Genomic DNA, 10,799 nt, shown 5'->3' with positions numbered 1-10,799 from the left:
CCTGGCTCCACAGAGTAGTTAAGAGTCTTCAAAGTGGCTGGAGACCCCCCCCCGCCACCTTCCGGGCCTCCCTCGCACTCAGCACCCAGCCTGATGGGTGGTAAGCTTCCAACCTTGTCAGGACCTTGACCTTTAGCACCCAGGCATAGGCTGGATTTTCCTGTCTCTCGCCTCCCCTACCTTGTCTTCTGTAAGTTCCCACTTTCTTCATGGCTCCTCGGCTAGAACACACTTGCTGATGCCCTCTTCCCAGTGCTCAGTTCAGCCTCAGGGTGACCTTCTCTCTGACCCTCCAGGCTGGTTAGAGTGACTTGTGGAGGAGCCTGGCTGCCCTGTTGGCATTCTGTAGCCCCACAGCCCCTGAGGCGGCCTTCCAGGACCAGGATGCGGCTCCCAGAGCCACAGCCTAGGCTCTCGACTCTCGAGCCCTAGGAACCGAGTCCAGCCACCAGCACTCAGAAAGCCAGCTGGGGCGGCAGCACGCACCTCAGAGACAGCGCGACCCCTGGAGTTCACTGGCCAGCCATCTTAACCAGCCAGAGGTTTATCGGCAAAGAGAGGGCAGTAGCCTCGGCCCTCCTGCCCCACACAGCCAGCCTCCTAACCCTAACCCTAATCCCACACGTCCTGCTCAGGAGCCCAGGGGGCCCACCACTCTCCTCCCAGCTCTTCCCACACTTGTAGAAACTGTCTGCTTTATTGCTTCCATCGCTCTGTAAACCACGAGCGCCTACGGGGCTGTCCTCAGCCTTCTCACCAGTTAGACTGACAGGCACTAAGTACCCCACCGATGTTGAGCGGGTAAATTCCTCCCTGGGGTCCACCGCTCAGCCTGGCGGCCACGGCTGAGCACTACAGGTGGACGACCCTGTCCGCAGCGGCCGCTGTCCTGTGTCCACCCCAGTTAAGACACTTGACTGAAAATATCACCTCTGCCACCACCTCTGGCAGATCAGCGTCAGCTCTTGTCCACTGCACCCTGGCTGAGGCTGGGCACTGGCCTCCTCCGGACCCCTCACCCCCACAGCTCCCTGCTTCAGAACCAGAGCTGTCTAAACAAAGCCCTCGCTTACTCTGCCGGGCTGGCTGGCTGGCTGCACGCCAGAGCCCCAGGCCACCACAGCCAGGGACCACCGGGGGACAGGCAAGCAAGATGCAGTGAGGAGGGTTCGGAGAGTCTGCGCACGGGAAGGAAATGAACCGATTTGCCATGTCCTTCCACTCAGCTTCTCCCCTGCCTAGGCACTGACTAGGGCATGGCTTCCCTTCCCTCTGACCTGCTTGTCGCTAAGACGGGCTCTTTGCCTGGTCTTATTTTCCTGTAATTTGAGCAAGCCACTGACAGTGACTGCGGACGCATATCCCACACCAGTCTGGGACTGCGTTGCCTTTGAGTTCCCTCCAGACCCATGCGAGTTCAAAGACAGCCTGGTCTACACAGCAAGTCCAGGACCACACGGTGAAGATCCAGTCTTTACAAAACATCCTGGCTCCTGTAGCGCCTCCAGCTCCATCCCTCCAGCTCCCGATGTCAAGATATCTACTGCACCATGAGTGAATAGAAGCAGCAAGGGGCAGGCACAGGCCAATCCTGACTGTTGTGACTGCCTTTTTCTGGTCTGGCGCTTTTCCTCCTTTCCAGCACATTCTGGGTGACCTTCATGCGTGTCACAGGCTGTAGTTCTCTGTGTGGCAGTGCAGGTTCCAGGACCCAGGGTCTCGCGGCAGCCATGCACAGTAAAGTTTCTAGGAATGCTTGGCCAGAGGCCTCAGGCTCTCCATGGAGGTCCCTTTCTCTTGGTTGTCAGGCCAGCACTGGCGCTGGAGAAGCGGCTGACCTCTACAGGGGAACCTAGCCCTGTGGGCCATGCAACCCGACACTGTACAGGCTGCCCTGCCCACACTGAACGCAGCCTGCTGGCGGCCGATTAGGCCTCCGCCCGCACACACTTCACGAATTCTTCACAAGCTCTGTCATTGCTACATTTCAGTATCAACAAGACCCAGGACAATACTGCAGGACCTGGAGCCTCACACGCCCATCTTAAGCCAAAAGTCAGCGCTCCGTGAGGTCTGGTCACGGCTGGCCCTGGCTCCTGCTTCACAGAAAGGGTTGGTTTTGTACTTAGCACAGGCCTGGACGCAGACTTGATAATCGCTTGCTGAACTTGGAAAATTCCTATAAAACCCTCCCGTGGCGACACCTCTTGTGGCTCCAGCACCCAGAAAGCCCAGGAATAACCAAGGCCAGGCAACAGGGGACGCTGGACACTGCTCAAATGCAGCAGAGGGGGGCTAGTTCCAGGAGAGGCCATCTCACACCTCCCCTGCCCATGGGGACCCTGTGCAGAGCAGGCACCAGGCCTGAGCTCTGCTTCCCAAACAGAATGGCGAGGACAGGCAGCAGCCTCCCGAGGCCGTCAGCCGCTCTCACCGCAGGCCACCGGGGAAGGGGCTACAAAGCAGACAATCTTTATTCACAATCGGGGCGGCAGAGGGAAGACACGTCCAGCTCAGTCCAAAAGCAAAGCGACAGAGGGAGGATGGCGCCGGGCGGGGCTCGGCAGGGGCTCAGCATTCGTCCTCACCCAGCAGAGCATATGGGTTCCGGGCAGCCAGGCAGGACCCAGGGCCTGACGTTGGAGTGTCCTCCTCTCCTTCTCCCTCCTCATCAGCATCCCGGTCCTCTTCCCCTTCCTCCTCACAGGAGCTGCTCAGCTCTTCCTCCTCTTCATCGTCCTCATCACCTGCTGGCCCCACCCTTCCCTGCAACACCACCAGTTCTGTGGTCTCCGCATGAGACTCCCAGGTGCCTGAGGGACAAGGAAGTGCATGAGCAAAGGAGCCAGGCACAGGGACAGACAGGCGCCCCTCAAGCGCTGGCATGCAGCCTCACCCCACCGGCCCCTGCAGAGCCGCACAGCCACCTTGATGAAGACCCACCCAGACTTGCACAGCTGCCCAGAGTGACTCTGTCTGGCCTTGAGGTCCACCCCCTTAGGCCTGACCGCAGTGGAGGCTGAAGAGAACGTGTGGGCTCTCACCTCTCTGTTCGCTGTAACCGGGCGGGTGGAAACACAGGCTGAGGCGGCCGTCCACTGCCAGGCGAAGGAGGCTGTTGGCCGCTCTGTACACGTCATTTCGAGCTGCCTTGGCTGTCTTGTAGCCACGTTTTTCTGCCCAAGCTAAAGGGAGAAACAGTAACAGTAAGGGAGGCCATGAACCAGGTCGCAGCCCTGCCAGCCCCACACCCACAGTCCTCCCGGCGCTCCCCACGGTCCAGCCCGAGGTCTGCCTTGGCAGAGTAGAGAAGGGAGGAGTCAGCAGCCGCGCCGGCGGGAAGCCCACCTTCGCAGATGTCCCAGGCACACCAGGGGTGCTCCGCTGAAGGGTCCACGGCCTCCGGGTGGCGCAGGTGCAGCAGGGCCTGCACGGGGATGCGGGAGGCCAGGTAGCCCACGGAAGTGTAGGGCTCCTGGATCTGGGCGATGGGGTAGATTCCGGCCAGAACCTGTGGAAACAGCACTCAGCACCTTCCTCAGTCCACCGGCTCTCCTGCCCCGTGCTCCGGCCCTCCAACACATACCTGCAGCTGCCTGGGCAGCAGAGAGGGGAAGATAAGGCCCGGACAGTCACAGAGCTTCACAGAGGGGGTGAGAAAGTAGGTCTGAAAGTACCGGGTATGGCCTGGTGTCCTGGAGACGCTCACCACCTTCCGGCCCACCAGCCCGTTGATCAGTGAGGACTTCCCCACGTTGGGGAAACCTAGGAAGGCAAGGCAAGGGGCTGTGGGGAAGTGCTCCCCCGGGCCAGAGGGGCCGGGAGGGACAGCGCAAGTAAAGATGTACCACAGCCAACCAACCAGGCGAGCTCTGGCCCCCAGCCACAGCCCAGGCCAGTCCCTCCCGCCCTCACAGGGCAGGGGTTAGAGACAGTGACACCTGCTGCCTCATACCCTCCATGGTCATGCCTCCTTTTCCACCTGAGTGCAGGACCATCAGGCCTCCTCTTCCCCCTCGGGCCCTCAGATACTAAACCACATTCACTCTTCTCTGTATCAGCTGCCCAAGGCTATGTGCAGGCAGAGCAGACTTCTGCCTCACATCTGCAACTGGCCTGACCCGCATCCTTCAGCCTCCCTTAGCCCTTAGCCAGTCACCAGACGCCAGCACCTAACACTGTGTGGGGCTGAAGAACGGCCCTACAGGCTCCCCTGCTGTAATGCCTGCCCCTTGCTAGCGGAACTGTTTGGGAAGGACTAGGGCAGGGCTTTTCAACCTTCCCCATGCTGCGATCCTTTCATACAGTTCCTCATATTGTGGTAACTCTAACCATAAAACTGTGTTTTCGCTACTTCCTAACTGTAATTTTGCTAGTGCTGTGAATCATTAGATTCTGACATGCGGGATACAGGACACGAAACCCCCAAAGGGGTCACAGCCCACAAGTTAAGAGCACTGGAAGGTATGGTCTTGTTGGAGGAGGTATGTTACTGGGATGGACTCTGAAGATTCAAAATCCCACACTAGACCCAGTGTGTGTCTGTCTCTCATGTCTGGGTGTCTGCCCATCATCTTTCCCACCCCCTCGCTATCCCTGCTACTCGTGAATGGAATGTAAGCTGTCAGCTACTGCCCAGTGCCACGCCTGCCTGCTGCCATGCTCCCGGGCCCTATGATCGATTCACCGTCTGAAACTTTAAACATTTTCCTCAAACAGGCCGCCTCGGTCCTGCTGCCTCTCCAGCAGCAGAAGAGTAAGCTTGACCCTGTGCGACAATCAACATGTCCTGCTTTTCTTCCCATCCACCTCAACGTCCAGCATCTAGCCCACTGGCAAGTCCTGGACACCAACCTCCAAGTCCTGTCCTGGCTTCCCACATCTGTCACCTACAAAAGCCCAGCCCAGTGGCATGCAAGTGTGCCCACACAGCCCCTGGAGAAGATGCACCAGTGGGCAGAGGGGACACAGGCAGCTCCCCTCTGTCTAGCATACCTCTTTGCCCCCCTCAGAATACAATCCTAGCCCATTGTGATGGCACCCAGCTGTAATCCCAGCGCTTCAGAGCCAGAGGCAGGATAGCTGAGAGGTGGAGGCCTGCCTAAACTGCACAGTGAGACCCCTATTTAAAGAACAACAAAAACCTCCACACACAACACAACCACAACCCTCAACACTCAGCTCTGTCTGTCACCAGTTCCTAAGTTCACCTTTCGACTGGACATTTGGACACAAACGAAAACACATCCCAGTGCTGGCGACCCCAGTACACCCGAGTACGGCACCCTCCTCTCCTGCATCTGGCTGCCTGCTCGCACAGAGCCTCACCCACCGAGGTGAGCTATCCCTCCTGCCCTGCAGGCCCTGCACTCCATCCAGCCGAAGAAGCAAAGCACAGGACGCACTTTCTCTTTGCTCTGGGGTGGGCCCTCTCTTCCTCCGGCTCCCAGCAGTGGCCAGCCTGCTTCACAGACATGAGACTTCTACACCCTTCCTTGGCCATTTCTCCACTCTCCTTTGCTCTGCCTCAGTCCTCAGCTTTCTCTTCACCTCTGTCCTCCCACCCCACGGCACTAACACTCTGTATGCTTCTCAGTGGCTCTGGACGCTGAAATCCCCACCACACAGCTCCAACCCCCTAACCCACAGCTACTCAGCCTCTCCACTTGGGAAGCTAGTGACAGCCTTCAGTTCTCACTCCTCTCCACTCTCCAGCCCTCCAAGCCCGCTCCTCTCCCAGTTTCTCCAGCTCAGGAGTCCCGGCTGATCAGGTTTTAAACAAAAAGCTCTCCACCCCTTGCTGTCTCTCACATCATGGCGGTCTCACCACCTCCACACCTCTATCTCCTCCCCTAAGCAGCTCTCAGGGTGGGGATGGGGGTTGGTTTTTTTTTACAGATGCTTGCAGCCCAGGCTGGCCTGAAATTCACACACAGTCCAGGCTGACCTCAAACTCTCCTAATGCTCCCGCCTTCTCCTCCCAAATTCTGGAGAGACAGCTGAGCAGCACCTGGCTCCTCCCAGCAGCTCCGGCTCACCCTCGGGGGCTCTTGTCTTCCCTTTGTGGCCCTCGCCCACCATTGACTCCACCCAGTAGGAAGAACAAGGTTCAAAGTGAACCAGACCCTGACATTCCCTCCCAGCTTCTAATGAAACTAAAGCTAAAATCCAAACTGCAGGGCTGCAGGGATGTCTCAGGGTGGAGAACTCACTGCCCCTCTGTTCCCAGCACCCATGCAGCAGCCTGCAACAGTCTGCAACCCTCACCTCAGGGGTCCAGTGCCCTCTTCTGGCCTCTGCAGGCATCAGGCCCACAAGTGGTGACCGGACATACATGCAGGCAAAACACCACCACACAACGAAATAAAACCCCACAAAGATCTAAGACCCTAAACTACCAAGGTCTCTTCCCACAGCAAGAAGCTTGGGCCTTCGTCACACATCCTTTGCCCCCTCCTGCAGGGGCTCTCAGCTCACAGTGTGCACCCGGCCACAGAACTGTCTTCGCTGCTACTCTTCCTCCTAATTCTGCTGCTGTTATGAACTGTAATGCCGTCTGATGTGTGACCCTATGAAAGGGTCACTCCACTTAAGGGTGATGACCCACAGGCTGGAAGCTGCCGCTATGGGGGCTGAACAAAGCTCTTCCTTTATGAGTCTCACTGTGATTCCTTCCTGGCTGGGACTCACTATGTGGACCATTCTGGCCTGAACTCAGAGATCCGTCAGCAGCCTCTGCCTCCATGTGCTGGGACTAAAGGTGTCGCCACCACGTCCAGCTAGTGTCAGTGCTCAAGCACACACTCCATGACCACACTGAAACGCGCTCCCCACCTAGAGAAGCTGCTCCCTGCTGCGACTCAAGAATCCCTGTATTGGGAGCCAACGTCCACAACTGAAATATCGAGTAGCTCCCGGCCGCTCAGAGCACTGTGTGAGCACTGCCAGGCTCTGCCAAGATTAAACAGTCGCACTCGCCAGGGACTGTGAGGCTCTCCACAGGCACCCTCACCACACCTCCACCCCCCCCCCTCCCCCCCCCCCCACCCCCCCCCCCACCCCAAACCCCCCCCCCCCCACCCTCCCCCTACACCCTCACCCCCCATCCCTACACCCTCACCTCTACACCTCACCCCTACACCCTCACCTCTACACCCTCACCCCTACACCTCACCCCTACACCCTCACCTCTACACCTCACCCCTACACCCTCACCCCTACACCCTCACCCCTCACCTCCACACCCTTACCACCACCCCACCCCCATCCCTATACCCTCACCCTCACACCCTCACTCCCTCACCTCATAGCCTTACCCCCACACACCTCATGCCCCAACCTCACACCCTCACCCTCACCACCACAGCTTAAGGACAGACCTGGCCGCACTGCAGGAGGCGCCCTCCTGCCCCCTAAGGGCCACTGTGGCAGGCCCCTGAGCTCACTGCCACAGCTTAAGGACAGACTTGGCCGCACTGCAGGAAGCGCCTCCCTGCCCCCTAAGGGCCACTGTGGCAGGCCCCTGAGCTCACCTACACAGCCGATGGTCACCACCCCATCCTTGTAGCGCTCCCTAGAGGGGCCTGTGGGCTCCAGCGCCGAGTCAGTCTGCTGCTCTACCAGGACCGCTGGCCCATCCTCCTCTTCTTCCTCCTCAGCAGAGCCATTACCCCAGGAGGCCCCAGCCACATCCCTAGCAATCTTCTCCCGCCAGCTGCTCAAGTCCACTGTGAAGAAGAAAAAGAATAGGGTTTCCCTCACCCACAGGCCACTGTGGGTAACACACTGCAGTTGCCACCAGCATGCCAATGTGCACCCCAGCCTTCACTGAACCCCACTCTGGAGTCACGGATAAGTCCCAGGACATCAAGCCACAGAGGCCCTACCCACTCCTGCCTCTCTCCTTCCACCACAAGGTTGCTCCTTATTCTACACCCTCCCCAAGGGAGCCTAACAGAGGGACAGTACATGCAAGCCCCTCCCAGAGCGACGCACCTTTCCCCACAGTGATGGCTTCGCAGGCTCTCAGCAGCTGCTCTGGCCCCAGGGCCCGAGTCCATCCTCTGCCCCGTCTTCGATTCTTCTTCAAGACTAAGGTGAGAGGAAGAAAAATGAGCCTTATCTCTCACCCTCAGGCCAGCAGGTACCTCTGCACTCTGGCCTGTGCCCTCTTCTCGCCCACCACCGCCTCCATACAGCCCACTCACCACTGGCAGGCTCCTGCGGAGCTCGGGTGTCCCGAGGAAAAGAAGTGAAGAGGACAATGTGCAGCTCAGGGTACTGGTGCTGAAAGTAATGCTTCCAGGCCACCACGAGCGGGGGCGGGGCCAGGTCCACCTTGTTCAACACCAGCACCAGCGCCAGCCCGAGCTCTCCAGTCACATACTCATAAAGTGCTGGGGGGAAGTTCACAACCTGGGACACAATTGGTCAGAGCACAGGATGAAATGTGAGCCCTGAGTTCGCCGACCCCAGCTCCCACCACAGGCAGGGAAAACACGTAAGGCCCTGGCTGAAGGGGATTCTGGGGTGAACACAGTAACACCAGCAACACCGAACGAGGAAGGCTAATCAGGTGTTAGAAGCAACCTGGGCAGGCCTCAGGGAGCTTCCTGAAGGTCACGAGGCCGAAGAAATGAGGGAAAATATGACCACTGCTAACACACTGAGGTGACGAGGGTCAGGGGCTGCACATAACTGAAAGTACGTGCATGTGACATGCATACACGTGTGCTAAAGGTGGGTGACTGTGGGCGTCGTCTGTGCATGTGACGGAGCACACGCACATACACGCACCCCTGTAACCGTGTACTGTCTGCATTCGTGTAGGGTCTGTCACCTCAATGTCCCCACAGACCTCCCTTTCTGCAGTGGAAGGCAAGTGGGGTAAGCAAGCAGTCAGGAGATCGGGGTCCACAGCCCTGCCCACTCCTCTAGCATTCCAGCTGGGACCTCCTGGAGCTCTACCCCGGGACTCTCCTCTGGTCTAGCTCTGGGAAACAGAGCTGGCCAACAAGGGAGTGGCAGGCTGTGACAAAAGATGAATACAAGACTGAGTTCCTCAGGCTGAGGGTGCAGGTCAGTGAAAGCTCAGGCCTAGCACATGCAAGGCCCAGGGTTCACTCTCAGCAGAGCAAAACAAAAGAAAAAAAGTTTCTGACTGAAGACTTTAGGAAGGAAGACAGGAAAGAAGCTGCCACACCCCAGCACCAGGGAAGGAGAACAGGAGGATCCCTGGAGCTTCGTGGGGTGTAAGAGATCCCAACCCACAAACACGGTGGCTTGGCCTGAGGAGTGCATCCAAGGTTGACCTCGGGACAATTCCAAGCACACACTCTAGAATGGCAAGCACGGCAAACACCACATTTCACACACACCCTTAAGAAGATCCCTGTCTTCCAATCCCTGCCCTTGGACAGCCCCACCAGATCCTCCCCAGCCCGTGGAGCCTTTCCAGTGCTCACTGGATGTCGGATGTCAGTAACCAGCAAGACGATGTCAGCCATCTCCAGCACCCGCCACAGCTGCCTCCACGTCTGAAAAGATCAGAGGGAAACCACCTTAGAGTCCTCCTCTGCCTGAGCCGGGACACCTTCCAGTCCCACAATGTTGTCAACTCCACTGTCACCTCCAGATTGTGCTCGAAGTAGCTGAGTTTCTCCGAAGTGTAGGCTCCATGTATCTTCCCGAGGTACTCCTGGAAGCTCCGCTCCTCCTGGCTCATTAGCTGTTCCTTGGACATCTCGTAGCTCCAAGGAGGCCGGCGGGGAAAGTCCAGGACTGGACAATGAGAAAAAAGTCCCCACAAGCAATAAAGACTGTTTTTTTGGTTTTGTTTTGTTTTGTTTTTGGACCCCTCCTCTTGTCTCAGCCAGCTCCTTCCCCAAGCTGCTGGTAAACACCAAGCTGCCCTCACTCACCGGAGCCAGGCTGATAGACTTCCCGGATATCCAGTTCCAGCACTTCAGCACTGACCGGCTGCAGGACTTGCTCCCTGGCCGCTCTCTTTCTCCTCTCCACCTCCTCCCGACTGTCCCGTTCAAAATGCAGCCGGTATCTGTGGGAACAGGGACCACATGTCTATCGACCACACTCTGTCCTGAGCAGGCAACTCAGCAGAGCCTCCTCTCTCCGGAGGCTGCTCGGGTCTCCTCTAAACAAACTCTTGACAGCCCCTCTGGAGGGCAGGGCTTCGGCCCATCCCCCAGAGAAACAACGTGGCTGCCCGCCTCACTAGGAGCACTTGCAAGCCTCCATCGGAAGCTCTCCCCGCGGCCAGCGTCCTTGCCCTTCTCTGCTCACCGGTTGGGGTCGTAGCCTCTGGGCCCCAGCCCCTGGGAAGGTTGCTGGTTGAGCCTGCGGATGTGATGGGTCGCGGATTCCCCATCCGAGGTGTCCGTCTGCTCCTCCCGCCGCTCCCGGCTCCCGCTGCGGCTGTTGGAACTGGAGCGAATCCCATCTTGAAGCCCTGAGGGGAGGGGCCGGTGACGCCGGTTCTCGGGGGCACCTAAGGCCCCCGAGCCGGTAGGACAAGCTGTTCTTCGGCCGCCCCAACTTCTCCAGGGGCTGCATCCTCCCAACCGCGCGCCCCAGCTCCCTCCCGGGTGGGCCTGGGGGTCGTCACGGCGCCCGGGTGGGAGCAGCAGGCTCCCCCTTCCCCCAGCCTCCGCCCGCCCCGCCGCTGCGGGGAACCCCACCGTGGCGGCCCACGCGGGACCGCGAGAGCCCCCCGCCCCCGCCCGCCCGCGGTGCGGCGGCCCTCGGCCCGGCCCCGGGGCGGCGCGGCGGCCCCGCCCCCT

General features: G+C 59.0%; 1 protein-coding gene across 1 annotated transcript; it reads right to left on the bottom strand.

Annotated features, from left to right (window-relative positions):
- Positions 1 to 2,456: 2,456 nt before the first annotated feature.
- Positions 2,457 to 10,468, bottom strand: Gnl1 (G protein nucleolar 1 (putative); the record flags this gene model as incomplete). Its single annotated transcript, XM_055597083.1, is given in 11 exon segments — positions 2,457 to 2,813; positions 3,045 to 3,185; positions 3,349 to 3,511; positions 3,587 to 3,765; positions 7,533 to 7,727; positions 7,996 to 8,091; positions 8,208 to 8,415; positions 9,465 to 9,536; positions 9,629 to 9,780; positions 9,921 to 10,057; positions 10,303 to 10,468. Coding segments are annotated over 11 exon segments (1,751 nt in total), but the record flags the coding sequence as incomplete, so codon positions are not given.
- Between the last annotated feature and the right edge of the window lie 331 nt (positions 10,469 to 10,799).

Source organism: Psammomys obesus, unplaced genomic scaffold (genome assembly GCF_907164565.1).
Source record: "Psammomys obesus unplaced genomic scaffold, mPsaObe1.curated_primary_1811, whole genome shotgun sequence".
NCBI lineage: Eukaryota > Metazoa > Chordata > Mammalia > Rodentia > Muridae > Psammomys > Psammomys obesus.
This window is presented reverse-complemented; position numbering and strand designations above follow the sequence as displayed.